Genomic DNA, 27,617 nt, shown 5'->3' on the forward strand with positions numbered 1-27,617 from the left:
AGTTGAAAATTTTTTAACTCTATAACTCTATCTACATTTTAAAATTTCATACTCGATCTTGTCCGATTTTATTCACAACAAATTAATTTTTTCAATCAAATATAATATTTAATTATTTTATATTTTATAAACATATTAATAAAAAAATATAAAATTAAGTCTATATTAAAATTAAAAATAAAAAAATCATAATAAAATTTATGTTAAAATTATAAAAAAAATATATAAATTTGATCTTCATCAATTTTAATGTATATGTATAATAATTTTTAAATTACATATTATAATTGATCACAAATGCGAATAGGTCAAGTGGAGTTAGGACTAAATTTGCCCCAAATCCTACTCGTAACTCAATCCGTTTTATTTTCAATCTGATTCGTAATAAGTTAAATTGTCAATCCTATCCGAATGGATTGAGTCAAATTCAATATCCACAAATAGAATTAATATTGTTAGTACTACTTAAGTGACCCAAGCAATTACCACTTATATTAGACTCTAATAGTTATTAATTATTATTTTTTATATTATTTAATGATTTCTTGTGTTTTTTTTTCACATAAAAATGGTATAGTATTCAAAATGTTCAACAAAATTATGTAAAGAATTCTCCAAATAGGCAATTTAATCAAACTAACCTGAGTAATGTTAGGTAATTAATTTTTTTTATTACTTTGATCATCTTAAATTTTAAACTCTAAATCATAAACTTTTAACTTTAAATTCAAAATTATAAATCTAAATTCTAAAAATTACTAATATCAACTAACTAAAGGTTAAAACTTAGTTCTCTGTATATTTACATTGTTTGATCTTAATGGGAGAATTCTAAATCCTATGAAAACGATTTGCATCAACATCATCATCATATGAATAGATAATGCAACCACATTTTAAGATTTAAGCTTCTACTTGGTCTCACACTCTCACTCCCACACTATCATGTTCTACAAATCAATTCAATTGCAAAATAACACTAACATATAAGCACACCCTAAAGGACTGAACTCCTCTCACATTACTGGTTAATCAAAATGTGCAGTTTCAGACCCTCATGGATGCTAAGAAAATACAATAATGGATATATCCCTTAATCCCTGCCATATGTTTATATATAATATTAATACAAGAAAAATTGCTTCTGCTTCTTTGTGCAGCTAAGCTGGTAAAAATAAATAAATTGTGTAAAAATGCAGTGTTCCAAATTCCAATCAACTCTTCTTGTCTTGGAATTGATCAGCTGCAAATAGCTTCCACTGCAAGTTTCCTTGATGAACCAGGACACAGATTGTTCTTGAAATTCTCTTCGGCTAATTTTACGACGCAATCGTTTTTGTTTAGACATGCCTGCAGCAGTGAATCATATAAGGATCAACATTGTAATGAATCAATCACAAAATCTTTTAAGAATATATCAAATGCGATGCGAAATAAGTTGCGAAAAATGCATACCTTTTCAACAACTGTGCTACTATTGGGATCATGGCAACTTCCCAAAAGGTAAGATCCACATTTTCCAGTAGGGGTTCCAAAGCTAGCAAATTTCACTGAGGATATAATTGTGTTTCCGGGGCATGTTAAACGGGCAAAAGGAGTGTTCTTGTTGATTTTATCTTCACCCTGAGAATCAAGTCCAATAGAAGGGTAATCCTCGGCAACATCGGCACATGCTCCGGTTACTTTACGCCTAAGGAACTTAATCTTTGTTGGATCTCCGCCTTTCTCCTCGAAAATAACAAGAGTGTTCCCGGATGGCTTGAACCAAGACCTTGGAACATGATACCTAAAGAGAATGATACATACATAGTTTTTATAGTTATGGTGAATCATGAATGCTTTCTAGTTTCTAGTTTCTTTTCTTCACAACTTATGTTAGTATTTTCTTGGAATATATCTCATACTTGTGAAGGTTTCCACAGAACTCTTCCATCCACTTTTAGTTATGAAATCAAAGGGGAAAAAAAACATAGTGCATTTAAATTTGGGGTAAATTACATCAACCTCTACCGAGATAGGGGATAATATTACACATGACATCCCTCGATTTGTCGTGTTTACATGTTCTTATCATGTTTGTACTAATCGAGGGGTGTCATATGTAATATTGTTAACCACAGCGAAAGTTGGTGTAACGTACCCTTGGATTTGTGAACCTTACTAATGCATATAGTGTTACCATTTCTGTGTAGGCTTTCCACAATCAGTGTCACATTTGTCAGGGAGGAATTTGCCTCTGTAGTCACATTCTTGTACACAGTCTTTTTCCTCGAACTCGCTATTCCGAGCCCAATATCTTCCAATTTCTTCTCCATTTAACCAAGCTAGACCCTTTCCCATATGCAACATATCCAATCCAATTGGTTCATCCCCGGACGGAGCATCCACGACGGCCTGCATGACCAAGTGATTAGAATACTAACTGAAAAACACAACATTAAATAAAAAAATGACAGTTTCCATAGTTAATGCCAAAAATAAAGAAACTTGGCTACCTTGTACCATGTTAATGCCTGCCCTTTAGGTGGTTTGGATGTGGTTGTCCACTTCAAACTACTCGACCCATCTCCCTGGTATAACTTCAGTTGTTCTCCTTGTACTCCGATCTGGCAAAGCAAGAAATATAGATGTAGGACAAAAGGGTAATAGAAATTTTCATTTTTGATACCATACTCATGTTTCTACAAATGATTGAAAATCGGATAATGTAAGAGCAAAAATACCTTGTAACTCCAGGCACTAGAAGACAAGTCTACTGTCCCATTGTTGAATCCCTTAATCTTTACACTTATCAGTCCTGCTCCGACGAAGTCGTAAAATGGTCCAGCAGTCTAAAACATCAGAAAATCATGGCAAGAACTCAAGTCAATTAGTGGGAATGACAACAAATCATTCTACAATAACTATTGTCTCAAAGGTAGTTAACTGTTAGTACTTATAATTTAAAACTTTAAACTAATGAAGAGTAAATTCAACAGAGCTTTTCAAATTTCTATTAACATTTTTTGCCACTGAATTCCAAGCATCAGGGTAGTTAAGGAATCTCATAAGGAGCAAGCAACTCACCGGTAAGCCAACGGTCAAGCATAATAAAGCAATCTCATTCTTCCCTGGCCTCAGAGGAATAGGATTCTTGAAAAAGAATGGCGAATGTGTACCATTTCCAGTTCCGGTACCTGAAACAAGAAAATGGTTTAAACTCTGAGATTCCATTTAAATTTAATTCCAAATACCTTCAAACTTATTAGATTTATCAGAGAGTAACCTTGGTACTCCTGATTCACAAATGCATGGAGAGCATGACCAGTGGAATTTATTAGAAGAACTGGTTTGCTTCCATTCTTTAGGAACTCTTCATTTTCACCAACATATATACTGCCATAAACACAAAAGTTAGCCGTAATCGACAAGGCAACTTACTTTACTAGTACATTTCAACTCATTCATACATGTCTGAGCATTTTACATTATATATAGATGAGTGTGTGAAAAGAAGCAGCATGCGAACTATAGACAATATGATGAACATGCAAACCCACCTATGCTTTAAAAGAGAACCAAATTGGATTCATAAAATATAATGTCTTGGTAGTGATATTCATCAATTTTATTAACATGTATTGAAACCGAAACTCTCCAACATTACCAGAAGAAGAAGCAAAAGCAGATCTTATAAAACATTTAATAATAAGTTATTGACTTCCATGATTCCAACATATTTTGGTAGAAATTCCTAGGTGTTCCGAAAACAACTCAGTACCCTTACTCCTATCAGTACCTTGTTGTGTGCCACAGATAATCAGTGGTATCTTTGGTGGTATTTATAAGGTCAACAAAACCGGTTTTAACGAAGTCTGCCTCCCCCCAGATTCCTGCATTCTCCTTCAATACATCCCATTTGAAAGTCACTGCACCTTTATCTGATTGCTGCAAATTCTCATCAATCATCGAAACTACGTGTGTCTGAGTAGAAACCTGTTGAAGATTTCATGGCTAAGTGTGCAGAATAGAAAAGGAAATACATAATAAGATCAATACATTAAAATCTTTTACATTATTCTATTTCAGTCATATTGGCATACATATACACCAAGGTTTTAAGGAAAGATAATCATAAGATTGATATAATGTGTCTCAATGTATGCAGAATTCTATTATCATTGCTGAACTTGCAAAATGTTCTACTTTTAAGGACACGTCTGAAAACATCACCGAAACTATGAGCAATGCATCAACTCTGAACCGAGTTCTTTATGTAGAAGTTTGTGAACACATAGACAAAACAAGGCTACTTCATCAAGGAATGAAGTCGGTGGGATGAAGGAACAGAAATAACATACCTTTGCCGTGTTAAAGACTACATTCTTGCAATCAGGAAGGATGCTAACCGACCACGCCGGCAGGTGATATGACATATTGCGAAACTCCACCGTCCTATCATTTTTGTCGTCAATGTTTGCAATAAAGGCAGCACATGCTCCTGATTCATCGGTATAGACATCGGCCTAGTACAGTGGTAACCACATAATGGCTTATAATTCCATACGAGTACACTATTAAGTACCATCAAAATCAAATACAACATGGAAGAAGGAATGTGAGAGCAAAAACAAATAAACAAAGAAATGCAACCTCAGATTATGATTAAATAATTTGAATAAGCAAATGAAGACAGAAAATAATGGCCATGGTAAAAGATCCTCTATAGTTCTCCTTTCTTTTCGCCTTCATTATTGATCATCTACTCGAAAACATAACTAAGTGTAAATGCTTAAAAGAAGGGAAGTACCTCCACAGAAGGACCAAGGGTGATATTAACTGATTTGCCATTAAGCAATACAGGCTCACATAACTTGATAGCTCTGTGAAGCTCCTTAAGATGTCCCCATTTCGGGAATCTAGGTAACCCTGCAAAAATATGATAAGCTTACGAAATTAACAACTTTAGCATTGATTGGTAGGACATCTAACACAAGAAGGAGACTTAAGCATACACTGTTTATTTGGAGAATTCTAAATTTTGTTTTTTTTTTTTTTTTTTTGAGAAGCTTATCCAAACAACCTTACACAAACTTCAAATTTTTGATGACTTACCATACTCATCTATCGGGGCATCGTAGTCATAACTTGTAGTAATGAATGGACCACCGGCTGTACGCCCGAAATTTGTTCCTCCATGATACTAGTAAACATGATTGAGATAAATAAAACCAATATTAGAGAAAAATAAAGTATATGGCATAGCATTTAGATGCAAGATATTTTAATGGTAATACCATGTAGTAGTTTTGCACACTTCCACCTTTCTGGAAGAAACGAGCAACTGCATATGCCACATCTTCAGCTGGCCGGTGAGGATTTCTTCCACCAAAAGTTTTGAACCTTAAATTAGTAGAAGACCACAACACAGATCATTAAACATGAAATACTTTCCCCTTTTGCAAGATCAAAAGAAAGTTATAAATGTATGCACAACTTTAACTCTTCTAACTCAAGATAAAATAAGGCTAGAAGAAAAATATCCTCACAGTTTTGTTCTAAATAAATTCTACAGGCAACATAATTAAAAATTGAAAATGACCATGAATCGTCTCATCTTTAGCAGAAGATGATAACTTAAAATCCATGAAGTATTATTTATATAATAATTAACTGAAAATTTTGGCATACATATCTATTTTAGTAGCTGCACTAATTTTCACTTTGATTTGATACATAATTGTCAAAAATAAAAAATTTGATACATCTGAATTTACTCAATAAATAAATTACTCATGATAAATACATGTCACTATGGCATGGTAAAATGTACAATTTTTATGCAAAAATATGAATAATGGACTACAAGGAGCAAGTTAATAATGGATCCAGCATACCATCCAGGCCAGTTCTCGGTCCAAATTTTTGGCCTATTTGGAGAAGTAGGTTTAAATTGGTCACAATAGAATGAGTTACAGGTATCTATCTGCAAAAGAATTGTGAACAGTCAGTGTATCACTTAAATGTGACTAGCACTATAGAAATACAAAAGAAAAGAAAACTTATATTCATATAAATAACAAAATCTAAGAATTGTGCAGTACAAGAAAGCTGAATTGCATAGGCTGCAACATATTGATTCAAGATAACATATATTATATAGTGTCGCGTTTATTATTTATGATTAGTAACTTTGAATATCTTCTTGCAACAAGCAACATGAATCCAGGTTGATTTTACAAATTTATAGTCATACCACAGGATCTGGAGCATCCCATTGCTGGCACATTATCCACGGGACACCGGTATTCTGAGCAACAGCCATCTTTGCAGCCCACATTGCATACTTCTTACCGTCCTCCTTATAAAAATTTTCATAGTATCCGTACTCATTTTCTATCTGCAATATTGTGAAGATTCTAAATTGAGTCATTGGATTATATATGTACAAAGTAGAATACAAACCATTGAAAACAAATCAAAGTGTTTATGGCTATACTTGCCTGGGACAAGATGATAGGACCCCCTTGCGACGCAAAAAGCTTCTCTTGTTTCATAAGATTTACTATGTATGTTGTAAAGTTCTGCATATGAGACTAAACCCCAAGAAAAAGCTAACTATGTTAAAGAGATCACAATTTTTTTTTGTTCTACAATTAAATAAATGAATACAGAATTTTGAGTTACAATTGAAGATCATTCTCACATACCATAAAAGGCTGATTGTATGTCCGGAACACCGTGCCTGGAATATAATGCAACCATACCGGTACACCACTGTAAAATACAGCTTTTGTTTAGTTCCATTTTTCATATTGCTACAAAATAATAGTGAAAAATAGTAGTTACTTACCCGTAATTCCATTCCGCTGCAACAAACGGGCCTATCCGAAGAATCAAGTGCATTCCAGCCTGCTGGACAATCTTCACAAACTTGACTAGATCGAATCGTCCTCCAAAGTAATACTAACATTACATCATAAGAGAGAAGAAAAGAAAGTCTCAAATTTTCTTCAATCTCAGTATAAGCTATAGGACTCTTAAGAGTATGTTGCAGCTAACAATCAAGGTTATCAAACTCTCAAGTTAACTAACTTGCAAACTTCTACAGGTACACCAGTTTAACTGTTTCGATCACCAGTCAAATTTACGAGTCGAGTTCTATGATTCAAGTTTGCTTAACCTCATCGAGTTCCCGAGTTTGATAACCATGCTAACAAGTAATAATGCATCTAACTATCTAAGTTACTTCATCATCTTACTCACATTTCCTGGAGAAAGCTCATGACCGTTCCAGAAAACATAGGTTTCTATGACATCTATGCCTCCTTCCTTAGCTGTTTGAACAAGACTTGGCCACATCTGCCACAATCACAGTATGTCACATACACAAAGTACTGAAATTACTCATCACAAGTTCAAAAAAAGAAAAAAAAAATGCTGAGCCATATATAATAATAAACAGAATTCAATTCAACTACAGATCAATAAACACTGAATGTGAATAAACTGACATTGAAAGACACTCTAAAAAGCTGCATTCATATTAGTTCCCTCCAAATTCCAGCAAATAAGCAAAAGTAGTAACTAACAAAGATCCCTTTTCAATAACCCAAAAAATAAATAAATAAATAAATAAATAAAAGAAAAAACCCACAAAGCTTATTCCTTGAAGAATGTGGTTTTGACTATAAAAAAGGATTTTTTTTTTTTTTTAAACTTATTGAAAAATAAAAAGTTTTCACTCTCCAATTTAGAGCTAGAATGTTGAATCAAAAAGCAAAGTTGGAAACTTTAGAGTTAGAATGTTGAATGTGTGAGTTACTGACAGCGGGAACACTTCTGGGGTAGTGAATGGAAGCAGAGAGAAGAAGCTTCCTTTGGCCATCAATGATGAGGGAGCGACCATCGTAGCTGACATTGGAACCCAAAGCAAGAAATGCGAATGAACAAAGCAGGCAGAGAAAGAAACAAAGCTTCATTTTTTATTGTTTGAGATGTTGAAGAAGATATTATTTGGAGCAGAGTCTGAGTGTTCTTTAATAGAAGAAGAAGGAGAGTTCTGAAGCAAGTTGATCAAGGTGTTAAACTGTTAGTTAATTGAATTGTTAAGGGTGATTTGACAATAATTAACCCAAAATCAAAAATCAAAATAAAACTTCTTAGTGAAGTAGAAAATATACAAATTGGTTTGACAATAATTAACCCAAAATCAAAAATCAAAATAAAACTTCTTAGTGAACTAAAAAATATACAAATTTGAGTGGATAATTTTAATTTTGATGCATTGACACAGCAGTACAATTATATTGATTTTTTAATGATTATTCACTCTAGGGGTGTCAAAATTTTCTGAAGCGCGGGGATCCTGCGAGGACTGTCTGGAATGGGATCCAAAGGCGGAAAATTTTTTCCGTGGAGATGGAGATAGGAACTAAAATCTCCCCCGAGACAGGCACGAGGACCCGAACGGGGATCCCCGCCCTGTCCCCGATAATTTCCCGAATTCTTGAGTTTATTTAAATACCCTGAATTTATTTTTAATATATGGACTTTTTAGTAATTTCACCTATTGAAAATCCTAACCCTACTTTATTGAATGTCTTCTATTCTCTCCTACTACTCCACTTAGCACCGTTTCAAAGCCCCAACTCTCCAGAAAAGTTCAAAACTTCCAATCCCCCATAATTGTGTCAACAGTCACAGCCATAGCAGTATACCCTCTTGTCAGTCGCTACCGGCCACTCTTTCTGCTCAGTGCTTACCCCCTTATGGACTATGATTTTTATGTTGTATTTCTTGACTTATAATCTTTGATAAGATATGTTTGTAATAATGTTTTGTAGTTTTTTTTTTTACTATAATTTTTCATATAAATGTTCAACATAGGGAGATGGGGAATGGGGCCCCGTGGGAAATACAGGGAACGCGGAGAATAGGGATGGGAACGATTATCCCACATGGCAAGGATCGGGGTGGGGATGGGATCAATTCTGGGGGCGGGGACGGAGAGCAGGGAGGCATCCCCGCCCCACCCCGTCCCATTGACATCTCTAATTCACACGGTCAATATAAAATATAATTATTTTTACTGTTGTAATATTAGGTAATTGAATGTACTCATAAAACTACTTTATATTAATTGTATATCAAAATTAAATTCATACTGTTAATGTTATATTATTTTAAAAATAAGTCACATTATTATTTAAAAAATTAAGAATATATTACTTAAATATAACATAAATCTTACTAGTATAAAAAGTAAAGTCTCTTTACAATTTATTAAAAGAATAAAATTTGTGTTATTATTTTCTTAAGAAATAACCTTAAAACATTTTTCAAATAAATTCCTATTTCATATTGTATAAGCGAAATAAATATATTAGAATATAATATAAATTGAATAGTGAAAAAAAATAAGTCATCAACTTTTAAATTTGAAGACAAATAAATTTTTAATTAATTAAAAATATAAAAATAGTTATTTTTTAAAATACAAGATATATATTTAAATTCTTTCGTTTAAAATATAAGAGGATAAATAAGTTTTTATAAGAATTTGAACATCTCACATTTTAAAAAATAAATGATATTTTTATATTTTTAATTAATTAATAACTTATTTATCTTTAAATTAAAAGGTTAAAATTTATTTAACATTTTTTTATTAATTAATTTGAGGATGAAAAGAGTTAAGTAATTAACTAAGTTCTTTAGTCATTAGCTCAAGGTAAGCTATGTTGGTTGGTTCGATTTGGTTTGATTTGTTCGGTTCAATTCGGTTCGGTTCGATTTGGTTGGGTTGAAATTAGTATTTCCAATTTGAGCCACCGAACTGGAAAGTGGGCAGTGTTGTTTCCCACCAGACAGATATTGCCAGTTTGTATACAACTACGCTCTGCGCACCAAGATTTTTCATTTTGTGGATAAATATACCAAATAAATATATTTACAAAATTAATGTCACTTTAGTAATTTTAGGTTATTTATAATTGAATTTCATAATTTATCTCTCTTACCAAATGAACTATTTATTAAGTAACTTGTTATATATATCTATATTATTAATACAACATTATGCTGTACCTAAAAATACAAGATTATGCACAACAAAAGATTAAGAAATAAAGTAATTATATTATTACAAATTCATTATTAGGTAAAAATATTTTGATAATGTTTTTATTAATAAGTGATAAATATTTTTAAAAATAATAAATATTGAAGACAAAATTGGCATTAAAATTAATATTAAAAATATCGTTACTAATAATTCAGTGCATATGTCATCTTATTTTTAATACTAAAATACATAAATTGTTTCAATCTCAATTATTTGTTATTGTAGGATGAGAAATTTGTAAGAGTCAGTAATTTTTAGTATTTTTTATTATTATTTAGTTAATATAAATATTAAATTATTTTTAATTAATAAATTTTATTAATTTATGTGTATAAATTTTAAAAATACGAATACAAATTACATTGATTTATGTATATAAAATTATAATAAATATAAATATAAATTATATGTTTTTTATATATAAAATATCTATAAATATAAGTATAAATTATTATTAATTAAATATTAAATAAAAATAATAATATTTATTAATAATATAATATTATTTTTTTAAAAACTTCATAAATAAAGAAAATGAAATAAATTTATTATCGAAAATATAAATGTAAAGTTATCCTTTTACTCAACACAAATCTTAACATCCAAAAATAAATTTGAGTTAGTTAAATAATTTGTTTATTTATTCACTTAAATAAATATTAAAATTTAAATTATATTTTATATATATAATAATTGATTGATCGATAATAAATTTTTAAATAAAATTTAAATTAATAATAAATTAGTCTTTGATACGCCATATTGAAAAGATATTGTAGATGGCTAACAAAATCTTCAAGAACCCACATTGAATTTTACTTATTTATTATTTGTTTGTATGTTTGTTATTCTTAAAAGCTTAAGACATACAGCGTGCGTGTAAGCATGCGCCTCAGTCTCAAATCTCAAAAGTTAAATATATATATATATATATATATATATATATATATATATATATATATTTATTGATTAGATTTAGATTTTAGTACTCCAAATCTATTTGGGACCAAATCCCAAACTTAAATTGACTAGTGTCTGCACTTTGCATGGAGGCACTCAATGTGGGGTCATAACATTATTTTATGACGGATCTAATCTTGTATATCTATGTTTTTTCAACAACCTACCTATTGTTTTGCCATTCCAATCCCACCCACGTTCTTCTTTTAATACATAGTTTGTTTGTTTGTTCTTTAATTAAATTACAAGCCTTCTATATTACGTGGGTATACATAAATGATAAATACATCAATTAACATTTAGAATTTCTTAATGCCTAAGTAATAAGTATAACAGAGTGATTCATTAATATATTTTATTTTGTCCATAGTATTTTCTAACTCAATAGATATTTAAGAGTTTATCATTAACCAATAGATTGTTATATGCACAAAATGAGATTTAAACTCTCAACATATATTTAAATAGATAAATGAACTGACCATTCGACCAACCCAAATTAGTTGTGATTCATTAATATATATCAATATAGATTTACAATTTTTTTTATCCTAAGACTTTGTTTAGTTCTTCTAAATATCAAATCAGTATCCAAAAATATTTAGTATTGATAAAATAATATCTGATATTTGCTATTAACAAAATGATCTCTGAAAGATTTTAAAATTTGACAAAAATATCCAAATATAACAAGTATGATGTCACATTGAATGAAAAATGCTGATCTGACTATCAGAAGAGCTTCTGTGATGGTGACAATGAGCTCCAATGGCGTTTCTAGTGAGGAGGGGAGCTTGATTCGCTAATTTCTTTCCTCACCTCACTCCAACCCAAAACTCTAATCTCTTCCCTCACCTCCTCTGCTATCTCTTCTTCCTCCAAACTTGATTTGCTCCACCATGCATGGTCATAAATCCAACCTCCAAGTTCATCAAAGTTGATGGTCTCAACCTCCACATCGCTGAAATCAGAATAGGTCATAATCCACTATACTCACATGCATTCTGTTTTCTTATGCTTTTGATTTCTTGACCCCGTCACCTTCTTCAAACTCTTTCTCTCTCTGGCTTTTTATTTTTAGGTCAAAACGTCGTCATATTCTTACATGAGTTCTCTGAGGTATGATACTCCTGGCGTCACTAGATGATTGCCCGCGCCAATGCGAGTTTCAGAGCCATTGCTCCCGATTTCAGAGGCTACAGTCCCTTCGATTCCTCATCAAACGTCACATTCTCTCATCTTCTTACTTATCTCCTTGTAATTCTCAATTCTCTTGCTATTCCCAAAGTAATACATGGTAATCTTAGAGCAAAGCGAAGGAGGTGAGAAAATAGATTAGGGTTTCGAATTGGAGGTGAAGAGGTGAGGAAAAAGATTAGTGAATACGCTCTCCCTTTTCTCACTGGAAACGCCATTGGAGTTCTCTGCCACCATCACTGGAGCTCTTTTGATGGTTAGATCAGTATTTTTCGTTCAATGTGACGTCATGCTTTTTACGTTTGGGTATTTTTATCAAATTTTAAAATCTTTTAGAGATCATTTTGTTAATAACAAAAATCATGTACTATTTTATCAACGCCAGAATTTTTCGAATATTGATTTAATATTTATCTCAAAAAATAAATAAAATACTAAAAATATGATATAAAAAATAAAAAATACAAAAGTTAATATTTTTTATATTTATTTAATAATAAATTAAATAAAAAATAAATTATATATTTTTATATTTTTTATTAAAAATATAAAATATATTAATTTAATCTCTTCTGTGAAATATATTTTTTATTTTTATATTTTTGTCTTTATATCTGGCGGTTATAAATAAATGGATTAGCGGATCATCATTTATTTATTATTTTTTTATCAAAGATAGGAGACTCGAACTCGCAACCTCTTAATTGAGTATGGGGAGACTATGTCATTTGAATTATTACTCATTCGTTAAAAATTTGAAAAGATATATGACTCGAACCCACAACCTCTTAATTGAGTATGGAGAGTCTATGTCATTTGAGCTATAACTCATTGACAACGAATCATCATTTATTATGTAACTAAGATGTAAACTTTATATGAAAATTTATATTTTTCTTGCAATGAATTCGTGTGCCTTACTCTTCGGTTTAGAATTTGCGCTTTGGTGCCCTTTAATTTGCTGCCGTTTCTTTCTTTATTTATTTTAAAAAAAACGCTTACAGCCAAGAATTTGATAGTCATTTTCAAGAAAGAGAGCACTAACAACTTTCTCAAAAATATTGCAAAATTTGTTCTATGTTGACTATTTTCAACAAATTGTAATATCCTCTATTTTATTTTTGTTTTTCAACTTTAAAGTTTAAACTCATCCTTCAATCTTCAGCATGCACTTACAAAAAGAATCAATCCGGACCTACATGCAGAGGTCACAATAAAAAAGGTTTTTTATTTAAATAAATTATTTACAACCCTATTTACACGTGAATCCCCTAAATGGTTTTCTTGAACGTGAATTCCCTAAACCATATAATATATAAATCGTCCTAGGCTGGTGTGTGTTAATTAATATATAAAACATTGTACCATGGGACGATTTATGCATGAATTGCATAGGTGAATAGAACATAAATCGTCCCAGGCTAATGTGTTTTCGTAGTCACACATAAATCATCCTAGCCTAGTGGGTTTTATGTGTTTTCACCTAAAATTCACTACCCTGCCACGATTTACATGCATCTATGTAACCCTCAATCCCCTAGCACGATTTACGTGCAAGTCCCTAACCCACAACACCCTAAGACGATCTATGTGCAAATCTTTATCCCTCCCCTCCATTGCCCCTCCTCGCCGCTAATGGAGTCTCTCACAAATGAGACTTTACTCGTGGAAGGTAAGTAAGGTTTGGGTTAACAAATGAATCGTTCTAGGCTGCTGAGGGGTATTTATGCACGTAAATCGTGCTAGATTGGTGGGGGTTAGGTTTGCACATAAATCGTGCTAGGTTGGTGGGGGTTAGGGACTTGCACGTAAATCGTGCTAAGGGGTTGAGGGTTACATAGATGCATGTAAATCGTGGCAGGGTAGTGAGTTTTAGGTGAAAACACATAAAACCCACTAGGCTAGGACGATTTATGTGTGACTACGAAAACACATTAGCCTGGGACGATTTATGCTCTATTCACCTATGCAATTCATGCATAAATCGTCCCAGGGTACAATGTTTTATATATTAATTAACACACACCAGCCTAGGACGATTTATATATTATATGGTTTAGGGGATTCACGTTCAAGAAAACCATTTAGAGGATTCAAGTAAAATAGGGTTGCAAATAATTTATTTAAATAAAAAACCCAATAGAAAATCTTGTTTTTTATTTTTATTTATTCATTCTAAAAAATAATTAAATATTTATTATTGTGATTAGATACAAATTACCATCCAAGAGTATACAAAATGAATATTTATTATTATTAGCATTAAGCAAAGGATGGAAATGAGAGTAAGTTAGATTTGGTTTGATGAAAATTAGCGACAACAACAGTGTTTAGGGTTATGGCAAGAGGATTCCCACCACCTTCATCAACCAAAACCAACACATTTTCAGACTTGTCTTTAAGGAAAGACCGTGGCACATGATACCTGTTCCAACATATACATATATATACAATTAACTATTTATTTATTATAATATAAATTAAAGAAATCGAAGACTCACATGCACGTGCACGTATTTGTCTTTATGTGAAATTGTTAGTTAAAAATCGTTTAATAATTTAACATGTTTGAGTAAATTATTAATCTAACAGTTTTTAACTTATAATTTCACTATAAAGATAACTACACGTGAATTTTTACGGTAAATTAAATAATTGTGAGTAAGTTGGTTGGTTGCATGGACTTACATTGATTGTGAAGGGTTGCCTTTGGAATCATGGAATAAGATCCAATAGCGACCAATGCTCTCTCCATTAACCCAAACTTCACCTTTACCCATTGAGCTTAGGTCCAATGCAACAGGGTCATCACCCTCTGGTGTTTCAAATGTACTCTACAAATTAAATTCTCAATTACTCTTTATTCATAAAGAGAAAAAGTAATTTATACATTTAAAATATTGCATTAAATAAATTATCATTTCTCATCATAAAAAAGTTACAAATAAATAATTTAACTAATTTGATATTCATCACTAAAGATTAGATGTAACTAAAAAAATGAATCTAACCAGTTTTTCTAGCACTTTGAAATTAGAATTTTTTATATATATAAATCGGATGATAACTGTATATTTACGATATTTATTTGTATCCGATCCAAAATTTATGAATATTATCTCATCTGTAGAATTATTGAATTGGATAAGATCCGATTTACACTTTAATAAGATCAGATAGTGAATATTACTTTGATATCTCTGGATTCAATCCGAAAATCCACACATTTAATAAATAAATATATAATTGAATAATATAAATATTATAATTAAAAAATATGAACCCTAACTCAAACAATAATTCTTACGGAGCTGGCTTGGAACTCCAATTCAATCTTTGACGGATATTATATTTATTTTTTATATATATTAAAATTATGAGGGTTTAAATTTTATAATTAAAAATGATAATTTATTGATTCAAAATATCAATTTTATGGAGTCCCTCTTCGATAATGTCATCAAATCAAAGTTACACTTCCTGGTTACTCTGTTATGAAATTTAATGCATGTGTAAATTATAAGCAAAAAAAAAGAGACATTTAATTAGATATTGTAATAGTATTTTTTCCATTAAAGATTGTGAATATATGTAATGAAACCATTTGATGATTTGAAATAAATTAAACAAAATAAAGCATAAATCTTATGAGGAATTTTCACACATAATTTGGTCATAATAAATGATCTCTTACTATAATTATTATTTTGTCACATGTCATGTTTCTATGTTGCATTTTTGTACGATCATCATTAAATTTTTATGAACTTTAAAAGATTGTGTATTATTATTCTTGGATTAGAGGCAAAGCTTCATGTATTGAAATATTAAATAACAAAAATAAATAGCCAAAAATAACTAGAATTTACTTTATTTAATATTTATTAATTATTAATAATTAATAAATATTAAATAAAATAAATTTTAATTTTTTTATTTCTCTAATATTATCGGATATATAAATTTACCTTATACCAAACAAGCATCTGAGTGGTAATATTTTCCAGTGGAGTCCATTCAGTATCACTGCTATTTTGTTCTCTATATACTTGTGATTTCTCTCCCAATAATCCAACCTTTTTTGCAAGCCATGAATAATTTAAAACAAAAATGAATACCATCTTAGAGTGTGTTACTTAAATTATTTAACTAATAATTACTAATTATTTAGTAGAGTAAGAAAGAAGAATACCTGATATCCCCAAGTGGAATTGGTCAAACTAAGTGACTCTTGTTTACTACATTGGAGTTCCACATTCCTTAAGCCAGCAAATCTTTTTTCCAGATATGCCCCTGAATCCTTTCAATCAACACAACCTCACAAAATTGTTACACTCATTTTTTACCAAAAAAAAAAAAAAAACTAAAATTGTATTCAACGTAAAATAATCTTTAAAAATTGACAAAAATATCAATCATGAAATAATTTTGTTTTTGTTGACAAAAGAGTCTAACACAACGGTAAACATGATGTTTATGTGACAATCTTATATAATGTTACATTAACCTTTTTCATTAACAGAAACAGAAGAATTATTCAAAGATTAATCAATTTTGTCAATTTTTAAATTTTTTAGGAAATATTTTATTATTTTTATTTTTTAGATTATTTTTTACTATGTGTTTAAATATGGCATAACCAAAATCCTTATTATAAACATACCGGTAGTCCAACCATAACACTGAGGATAGAAAGGTTGTTTGTCCCTTCATTCACTGTAACTGCACTGTAACTGGGAGCTCTAATTTGAATGAATTCACATCATGATTTCCATGTGCTCCACCTAGTACATTTGAATTAATTAATTAACCACATAATTCAAATTAAACTAGCTAGGTTCATAACATGATATTGTGTGATTATGCAATCGTTTAATTATTCTGTCGGTCCTATAATTTTACTGAATTTTCAATTAGATCTCTAGTTATACTTTTTTTCTTTTTGATTAAGTCTTTATATCATATTAAATTGTATAATTAAGTCAAAATGTTAGAATTAACAGAATATTCCATTAAATAAAATAAAGAGAAAAGGACAAATAGGTCCTTAACCTTTTCATCCGCAGACATTTAAGTCCTCGAAGATTTGAAAATACATTTAAGTCCTTGACTTTTTCAAAACCTGAACATATCGATCCCTCATGTTCACTTGGGTCTATCAGACTTATCGGAAAAATCAAACGTGACTCCTACTGTACTGACCTGGTTGATACGGATGCATATGTGAGCGAGAGAGATTTTAAAATTGGACAAATTAGACTCAGGGATCGATATGTTCAGATTTTGAAGAGGTCAAGGACTTAAATGTATTTTTAAATCTTCAAGGACTTAAATGTCCGCGGACAAAAAAATTAGGGACTGATTTGTCTTTTTCTCTAAAATAAATATGCCTAACACTTGACAAAATATTTTATTAATTTTAACATTTTTGTCACGATAAAGACTTAGTTACAAAATCTAATATAGTATAGGTACTCAATTAAAAAAAAATATAAGAACTTAATTAAAAATTTAGTAAAATAATAGGGATCGATAGAATAATTAAACCTTATGCAATATTTAGGTACCTATGTATGTGGTGTTCACAAAAGCATGAGCAACATGTGCCCTGGACTCAACAACAAATGTTGGTTCGCTACAAGATAAATTATATTCAAACCTGCATTCATAAAATAATTAAACTAATTATTAAGAAGTTTGTTAGTTGTTCAAATTTTACAAGCACTATGAATGAGACAAATTAAATAACTAACCTAGTAGTGTACCAAAGGTAATCTGATTTGTCTTTAGTTGTATTCATTTGTTCAAGCAGAGTGTTTGATCTTAGTGTGGTGTCATCAAAATTTGGAATCACATCTTCAAATTTCTCCCAATCATCTATTGAGCTGAAGTTTTGTCTGTTAAAATAGATTCTTGTGTTGCTTGTTGTATTTACCTTCATTGTGGTTTAAACAATTAATTAAATAGATAATCACCAAAGACAAAATTGGTACATATATTTATCTTTAACTAAATTAAATTGAAAATTTAGGGTAAGTTGGATTTGTGTTTTTGTTTTTTGTATTTTTTTAATTTTGTGAAAAAAAAGAAAGAAAATGATAAATAAAAATAGAAAACAAAATTTTACATAGGGTAAAAGTATGTTTTTTGTTCTTAAAATTTGTATTTTCTTTTAAAAATATCTCTAATGTTTAATTTCATTCAATTTTGTTCTTAACGTTTTCGATTAATTTAATATTGTCCCTAACGTTTTTATTTATTTCAAAATTATTCCTAAACATTTTTTATTTTGTCGTTAACATTTTAAATTGAGGTGACGTTCAGGAATAATTTTGATACAAATTGAAAATGCTCGAGACAAAATTGAATATAATTAAATGTTGGGAATATTTTAAAAAAAAAATTATAAATATTAAAGATAAAAAATACTTTACCTTTTTAAATATAAAAAAACCGAAAATAAAAACACAAATGAAACACAAGGGTGTTATTTATTACTGGTTTAATTATTCTGTTGGTTCTTATAGTTTTCCGAAATTTTCAATTAGATCCCTATACTTTTTTTTCTTTTATTTGAGTCCTTGCACCAAAATTTTTTTTAATTGAGTCTCTACACTTTTTTTTCCTTTTATTTAGGTCCCTATACCAATTCTTTTTTTTTTAGTTGGGTCCTTATAAAATTAAGTCAATTACTACTAAGAGGGACTTAATTGAAAAAAAAAATTAGTGCAGGGACCAATTAAAAAAAAAAGTATAAGGACCTAATTGAAAATTTTACAAAAACTATAGGGACCAACAGAGTAATTAAACCTTTATTACCACTTACATTTGCTGTATTGAATGTCACATTTTGACAATCTGGTAAGATACTAATTGACTTAGGTAGCAATTCAAAGGTTTTGTTGCGGAATTGGACATTTGTGTTATTCACTCCATCATTGTTTATGAGGAATGCAACACATCCTTCATTTTCTTCTTCAAAAACATAACCCTGCTCAAAATTATTCTAGAATTATTGTTCAAATATTTAAGTTTCAATTAGTGAAACATTTTAGAGAAAGAAAATATGATCACCCACCTCTTGCAATTTACCTAAAGAGAAATTACTTTGAACTCCTTGCAACAAAGTTGAAGAGCAAGACTTGATTGCAGCATGCAATTCCCTAAGATGTCCCCACTTAGGTTGCCTCAACAAACCTAATAACAAATTTTGGAAAAATTAAGGTTCAAATGAGGTAGCAAAATAGTTTGAGTTTAATTTTGATACGAGATTAGTGTAAAACAGTTTTATATTAACATGTATTTAAGTTTTATTATGTGAAAAAAAATTGGTTAATTTTGACTTCTACTATCTCAAAAATAAGTTATTTCTTACTATGTCATAACACACCTAATTGAATATCTAGTATAAACAATTTTAAGCTCTTAAATGTATAGCAATTAAACTAAAATAGTTAATAGTGTACACTTACCATATTCATCAAGAGGGGCTTGATCATAATATGCTGTTATAACATAAGCAGAGGCTGTTCTCCCAAAGTTAGTTCCACCATGGTACTATTTCAGTTTGCAAACAACATTAATTAATTTAATTATACAAAGTTTAATTAAGATGGTTTAATAAAGAGTGACATTAGATGGAAAAAAATCTCGGAAAAATCTTTAAGAATTTGGCTAAAGAGTATAAGAAAGATTTTTTTTTTTTTTTTAATATTGAATATATTTGTCTCAATTCCTAAGTAGAGAGTGAAGAATCTAATAATTACTCATCGATGAAAACTTACCTGCGGTTATTTTTATGTAAATTTAATATTTAAGAACCGTTAGATAATTTGACAATTTTAATTAAATTATCATCTAACGATTCTCAATTCTTACCTTTACATAAAGATAACTGATGTGAGTAAGAATGATAATACAATTTGGACCCGCGACTATCTGCCCTGCCCTTGGACAAGACGGGAGCGCGGTTGGGGTTAGGGAATATATAATATATATAAAAAATTAATAAAATGATTATTAATACTATTTTATATTGTATTATTATATTTTTAATTTAATTCATGTTATATATGTGATTATGATTATTAAAATTTTAAAATTTAGTTTTGTTTATTGAATTTTGATAATTATAAAAGAGTATTATGATTCAGATTTTTACTAGATGCAAATAAAAACATAACGAATTTTATACGAATCATTATAAGACAAAATGGAATCCAATAAGACAAAAATCTACCCTTATTAATTTCATTGTCACCTCTACATGTGAGTTGGGCGAAAATGTGTTGTTAACAATTAATTTCGAACAAATAGCAAGAGAAATATTTGTGATCATATAAATTTAGGTTAAAGTCTTGTAGAAAGAGCAAAATGACTTAATATTTAAGAAGATGGATGGACCAACAGACATATAATACAAATTAAAGAGGGGGACCTTATATGAAGACAAAATAGAGTTTAAAAGTAAGAATACCATATAATAGTTGACATAGCTTCCATTTCTTGCAATAAAAAGAGTGACGTGAAATGCAATGTCTTGTGCAGATCTTATATATGGCAACCCACCATACACTTGATAACTTCAACAACAGGGTAAAAAAATGGAAACAGTTAATCATCTTGAAATTACTTTTTTATTAGATAATATAAATTTGTAATTTGGTCAAATAATTCATTTATCTATAAATAAACTATATATATCAGTCTGAAATGATGACTTGATATTTACACACACACAAAAAAGTTCTTAAACAATATAGTATATAGTAGTTTTTCTTGAATTTGGATTCTCTAAAGTTTTAATTTTACTTTAAAGAGTAAAAGTGTTATTTCTCACCATTTATTTTATAGGTGGGACCAATAATAAATATGAGAGAGAAATCATTCAAGGATAGAAAATTATACTTTACCCTCTAAAGTACAAATTTAAAATTTAGAGGATCTAAATTCGTTTTTCTTGGATCAAAGAATAAGAAATGAATAAATAGGTAGATATTATGTATTTTATTACGTTATTTATGGATTTTTTTTTTTTTAAGAATTGTTGAACTTACAAAGAAGTCCAGTCTTCGGTCCACAATTTGGGCTTGTTGGGCGAGTTTGGGCCTGGAAAGGTTTCTCCACATCTCATGCCATTACATGTATTGATCTGCATGAATACCATGACAACCTTAGAAAAATTTACACTAGAAAACAAAAATAAATAAAAGACCTTACAAGAAAACTATTGAAAAAACAAATTGCTAATTAAGGTTTTAAGTTTCCTATTTTGTTTTGGTCTAAGGTATATAAGGTTAATAACGGTGACTAATCTCCTTAGTAATAACTAATATATATTTTGAGAACTCAAACTCCTAACTAAATGTTTAAGAAGCCCAATTAATTAGTAGCTATGCTATACTCCATGATTCCTAATTAGTGAATTACAAAAAATTATTAAGACTCCTACTAAAAACTAAGTACCCCTCTTATCACTAATTCCTAAACCCTAATACTTTTTAGGTTTTAGCATCAAAATGTCAATAGACCTAGCTGAAGCAACAAATATTACCTAACTTATTTTTGTAGCAAAAACTGTACTAAGGATTTAACTTCAAAACACTAAATTCAACATACTTTTAAATAGAGGTAGCAAAGCGGGCTAGCCCGCCCCAACCCGCCCAGTCCCGTCTTGGCCCGTCCTATAAATAGGCGGGCCGGGTAACTAAGATAGACTCAAAATACTAGTTCGCCTCGCTTTATGGCGGATTGGCGAGTCGGCGGGTTAGCCTGTTTTACTCGTTTTTTTTTTTTTAAATAAAATTCATTAAAATTAATCAAAAATTAATAATTAAAAAATTAAATACAAATAAAAATATTCAAATTATAATATAATTTTTTTATTATCTTTTTTTTAATTTTTAACTTCAATAAAATTATTTAAAATAATATTTGTCAATAGAATCATCTTTATTTTAAAAAATAAGTCACATAATTTGAGCATATATATGAAATTGTAAAATAAAATAAATTAAGTTAATAACTAAAAGAAGAATAAAAACAAAAAATAAAAAAAAGTATTTAAAAATTCTATAATTATTACTTTTATAATAGTAATTACTCTTTTATTTAATAAAAAAATAAAAATAAAAATCTCCAGTCCAGCCGACCGGTCCGCCCCGCCTCACCAAAACCCGCCAATTTGGCGGTGTGGGTTTGGCGAATTTTTTTTATTTAGTGGGCTCTAAATCCTAACCCGACCCACCTTTTTACTGGATCCACCCGACATATTCGACCCGTTTTGTCACCCCTACTTTTAAAATTATAGAGATTAAAATAAATAAATATCTAAAAATATATAATTAGATAACTCTCTTCTTTCTTCTTTTTTTTTTGTGTGTCTCTTGATTTAACCCATGAATCGTGAGCTTCATTTAAAAATTTATCATTTGCATTAAATTGCTACATATACAAAATAAAATTTAAATTTTTAACACTTATTTAAAAAAATTAATAAATTAATTATTAGACCAACTTAAATTAATTATAATTTTTTATTTTTTACAGTATTTGCTAAACATAAACGGAGTGAGTAAACTAACCACTGGATGAGGAGCATCAGTTTGCTTGCACATAACCCATGGAACACCAGTGTCAAGGCTCAGTGCCATTTTTGCAGCCCATTGAACATACTGTGGTCCTCCCACACCGAATGACCTTTCCACGTTTTGATATTCGTTTTCAATCTACCATTAATTTAATTTTATTAGTTATGATTAATTAAAAACAAATTAAAACTCATTAAATTAAATTTATATAATAATAACTTGGAACCATACCTGTGACAATATAATTGGGCCTCCTTGTGAAGCATATAAGCCCTCAGCTTTCATCATGTTCACTATTTTTGTTGTAAAATTTTGCATGTAGAACTACAACATTAGGAATTTTAGAATATACATATTATAATGTGTTATACAATAATGTTGTCTTATATTATATCCTTAATTTAAATAGCATATACCTTGAATGGTTCATTGTCCGTTCGGTAAACAATTCCAGGCACATCATGTAACCAAAATGGGAATCCCCTACATATTTATTAACATTATTTTGATTTAGTTATAAGTGATTTTAGGGGGGGAAAATGAATACAGAAATCAGTCAAAAATAAATTGTGTTTCTATCTCTATACTTATTTTTTATTAATATATTATAAATTATAATTGTTCATTTTTTTAGTAGATAAAAGTTCAAACAAGTTTTATTATGAGATAGAATATTTTGCTTAATTTTATATTTATTTGCTCCTCGGTGAAATAACTAATTACCAAACAGAACTTTGATAGAGAAAATGTTTTAAGATTATAAATTATAACCTATGAAACTTGAACATTAATATTTAATTAATTAACAGATACAATAAAACTATAAAAAATTAAAGCGGTTTTTGTTATAAATATAAGGTTTAATTATTCTATTAGTCTTTATAATTTTATTAAATTTGTAATTAAGTTCTTATATTTTTTTTTTTCAATTAGGTCTCTACACTATTTTTTATTTTGTAATAAAATTATTTTCAATATAAAAATATTAGAATTAACTAAATATTTTTTCACAAATTTAAGGTATCTACAATCAAGAGTTTAATTAGATTTTTTATCACATATTTTTTGAAAAAAATATTTCGTTAATTTTAATATTTTTGACATAAAAAATAACTTAATTATAAAATTAAAAATATCATAAACTTTTTGGGATTTAATTAAAAAAATATTATAGAGATCTAATTGTAAATTTGGTAAAACTGATCCATAATCAATAGAGTAATTAAACCTAAATATAATACCCGTATGTCCATTCACTCTCAATGAAAGGTCCAATTCTGAGGCAAACATACAAGCCTTGAGCTTGGATTTCCTTTATGAATCTGACCAAGTCATATCTACCACTGAAATCATACTGTTGCATTGTATGTAGTATTTACATTCTAATTAATCACTTTTAATTAATAAAATTATTATATCAAGTATAATAATATTTCTCATGAGAATATTGAATAGCTACCTGTCCAGGTTGAGGCTCGTGTAAATTCCAAAACACATAGGTTTGAATAACATCCAATCCTCCTTCTTTGGCTTTGCCTATCAAATCTGGCCACATCTGCAACAATTTTATTCAAATCATCTAAATTATTTATATGTAAAATAATAAAATTATAAAAGCCTTGCATAGGAATTGACTCATACACCCCAAGTTGCAAACCTAATAAAACTTAACTAACTAACCAACCATTTAAAATTATATATCATATATTCATATCCCGTGATACAATAGTAAAATTGCAAGCTTTAATTTGTGGATGAAAAGAGAGGCTACGGGACAGCTTTATTTATTGTTGTAAAAAGGATATTTTTAAAAAATAAAATAAAATAAAATAAAAATTTTAAAAGGATTTTTTTTTTTAAAAAAAAGAAAGAAAAATGGCCATGTGTTAATAATTTAATATTGATCATGGAGGAGATGGAAGGATGAAGCTAGAAAGGATAATGAATTATCACAAGCTTCAAAATTTGGACTTTTTTCATTTTAAATTGACTATTTAGTAAAATAAGGGTAGAATTATTGAATAATGGAGTTCAAAATAATTATGAGCTTCTTCTTTCATAAAAAATTCTCTTGCTATATTTATATAGTCGCTGTTGTCAATTATACTACGTGTATATTAAAATCAGTTATTAATATCAATCACTATTATAAAATATATATTAAAATATAAATATACATTAAAAATGAATTAAATTATATATATATATATAATATATATATATATATTTATACATAATAAATATATTATGCCAGCATAATATATTATTAGTGTCTAATTTTAAGAAAAAATTCTCAATTTTATCCTAAAAATTACATTCGAGTTTTAATTTAGTCGCTAAATTTTTTAAATTTTAATCACGTTAGTTTCTATGATAGTTTCCGTCACAGAATCAATTGAAAAGTTTAAGAACTAAATTGAAGTAATTAAAATTTCAAAACCTAAATTAAAGTTTGAGTGTAACTTCAGGATCAAATTAAATATTTTTTCTTTTAATGTATAAATAACATTTTTGGCTGTTATTTCTAGGTGCTAGCTAGCTACATTTGCATTCTATGGTTCTAGCTAGTTCTACAATTATGCCGGCAATAATAAAATGACATTAATTTCTCAAATGGTTTGTGAATTGTTCAGCAAGACCTAATAAGTATTTAAAACTATAAATAAAAACACTATATATAATGAAAAAGAAAAAGAAAAATTTTATGGATTCTTACTTAATTTTTTTTCTTGTAGTGAAATGTTATTTTTGCTAACAAGTAGTCTAAAGATAATTATTAAAAATATGAAAGTATATATCTTTTTAAGAATTTTAAATTATTTTTTTTTAGTAAAAAGTATTATATTTCTTTTGACTTAATAACTAATAAGTAACAAAAACATTGGTCAGTTTAGTAAAGTTTTTGAAACAAATACTCTATTGAGTATTGACTGCATAGAAATTATACTAATTGACTGTATCGAAAATAGACATTCCAAAAAACAATAACAAAAACAATTACCACTCCCACCATCCTTATCTTAGGTTTTTTTTTTTTTTTTTTTTTTTTTCACATGAATAAATTAAAGATAAATCAATGTTGCAGCAATTTTGTTAAACAAAAATCAAATACCAAAAACTCTTCTTTTATTATTTATGTAAATCGTATTAAACGAAAAAAATATGTATTGAATTTTGATTTAGAAAAATAATGTAATATTGATTTCTCTTTAACTTATTTATATAAAAGGATAAAGTATTAAATTGATCCCTACGTTTGGGCGTAATTTTATTTTGGTCCTTAAGGTTTAAAGTATTCTATTTGAATTCAAAAAAGTTTCATTTAGCTTCAATTTAGTCCCACCGGAGGTCAAAGATAAATAATTAATGAAATGTCCTAAATGACAGCAGTATAAGGACAAGATCGATAATCTAGAGAATAAATACAAGCTCCAAAGGCACAAAATTAACCGTGAATACATTAATACATTTATTTATCATTTTTCTTATAATTAAAATGAAATATTTTCTATAAAACTAAAAAAAATGTTAAATATATGTATTGATGCATTCACGATTGATTTTGTGCCTCTAGAGTTTGTACTTATTCTCCAAATTATCGACCTTGTTCTTATACTACTGTCATGTAGGATATTTTGTTAATTATTTATCTTTAACCTCATGATGGGACTAAATTAAAACTAAATAAAATTTTTTTGGATTCAAATAGAACATTTTAAACCTTAAGAACCAAAACAGAATTACGGCCAAATGTAGAAGACTAATTTAGTACTTTACCTATGTAAAAAAAAACCTTTTATCTTCTAATGTATAATAATGTACAGAACACTATTCAATCAATATTATTCAACTTATTAGTTATTACACTCTCTCTCTCTACCCTGATTTTGTAATTTGAACAACCCCACCAAATTTATGAGATTCAAAATTTGGCTTCATGTTAACATACATATCCTTAGACATGACTTTAAAGCCAACCTTTTACCAGAAAACCAAACCCTTTTTCTTTATGGAATGCTTACTAATCAACACATCATCAAACCCATCCCCTTATTGAGATTTAAACAAAAATAAAAATAAAAAATAAAAACTTGAAATAATGTGTATAGATGTAGATTATGTCATTGATTACAAAAGAAAGACACAAAAACTATGATGAACAGAAGAATAATATTGAATGAAATTCTTAATGGCAATGTCGAAAAAATGAGTATAATACTGAGTAACCAAATTATATTCTGAGAGTTTAACTATAAACCAAAAACTTCCAGAGAAAAAAAAAAAAAAGGAAATGAGAAAAGCAAAAAAATACATATACCTTCGGAGTGCTTCGAGGATAATGAATAGAGCCAGAGAAGAGGAGTTTCCTCTGGCCATGAATGAGTAAAGACCTTCCATCATATGTAACACCATCTTCTTCTCCTCCAACAGTGAATGTGAATAATGACACCATCATCACCATCACAAAAACCTTCCACTTTTCCATCTTCAATATACCTCTTACAATATTAATGCCTTCTCTACTCTGCCCAATAAATACACCAAACCTATATATATATAAAGTAAATGTTAAGAATACAATAATTTAAAATTATTTTATTTAACTTAATTTTTATAATTTATACATATAATATTTATAGTTATATACTTATTATATTTAGGTTTAATTATTTTGTTGGTTTTTATAATTTTATAAAATTTGTAATTAGGTTTTTATATTTTTATTTTTAATTAGATATTTATATTATTTTTAATTTTATAATTAA

The 27,617-nt window shown here is 28.8% G+C and overlaps 2 protein-coding genes across 2 annotated transcripts; both read right to left on the reverse strand.

The window, feature by feature from the left end:
* Positions 1-966: 966 nt before the first annotated feature.
* LOC112771227 (beta-galactosidase 10) lies at positions 967-8,121 on the reverse strand. The gene is made up of 19 exons (XM_025815903.3): positions 7,809-8,121; positions 7,246-7,341; positions 6,833-6,945; positions 6,690-6,756; positions 6,483-6,575; positions 6,236-6,379; positions 5,877-5,965; positions 5,277-5,382; positions 5,095-5,182; positions 4,790-4,908; positions 4,341-4,505; positions 3,779-3,975; positions 3,266-3,375; positions 3,067-3,176; positions 2,724-2,831; positions 2,496-2,606; positions 2,180-2,394; positions 1,456-1,786; positions 967-1,350 (listed from the first exon to the last, which is right to left on the reverse strand). Exons 1-19 carry the CDS (start codon positions 7,959-7,961, stop codon positions 1,240-1,242), a joined length of 2,526 nt encoding a protein of 841 aa, XP_025671688.1. The 5' UTR covers positions 7,962-8,121; the 3' UTR covers positions 967-1,239.
* A 6,373-nt stretch (positions 8,122-14,494) lies between these two features.
* On the reverse strand, positions 14,495-27,377 carry LOC112771228 (beta-galactosidase 6-like). Its single transcript, XM_025815904.3, is given in 19 exon segments — positions 14,495-14,687; positions 14,951-15,096; positions 16,231-16,338; positions 16,455-16,562; positions 16,926-16,979; positions 16,982-17,046; positions 17,830-17,921; positions 18,016-18,197; positions 19,089-19,253; positions 19,341-19,459; positions 19,735-19,819; positions 20,739-20,844; positions 21,319-21,413; positions 22,846-22,989; positions 23,083-23,175; positions 23,268-23,334; positions 24,093-24,205; positions 24,311-24,406; positions 27,170-27,377. Coding segments are annotated over 19 exon segments (2,169 nt in total). The 5' UTR covers positions 27,338-27,377; the 3' UTR covers positions 14,495-14,524.
* Positions 27,378-27,617: the final 240 nt, after the last annotated feature.

This window comes from Arachis hypogaea, chromosome 18, assembly GCF_003086295.3.
Source record: "Arachis hypogaea cultivar Tifrunner chromosome 18, arahy.Tifrunner.gnm2.J5K5, whole genome shotgun sequence".
NCBI lineage: Eukaryota > Viridiplantae > Streptophyta > Magnoliopsida > Fabales > Fabaceae > Arachis > Arachis hypogaea.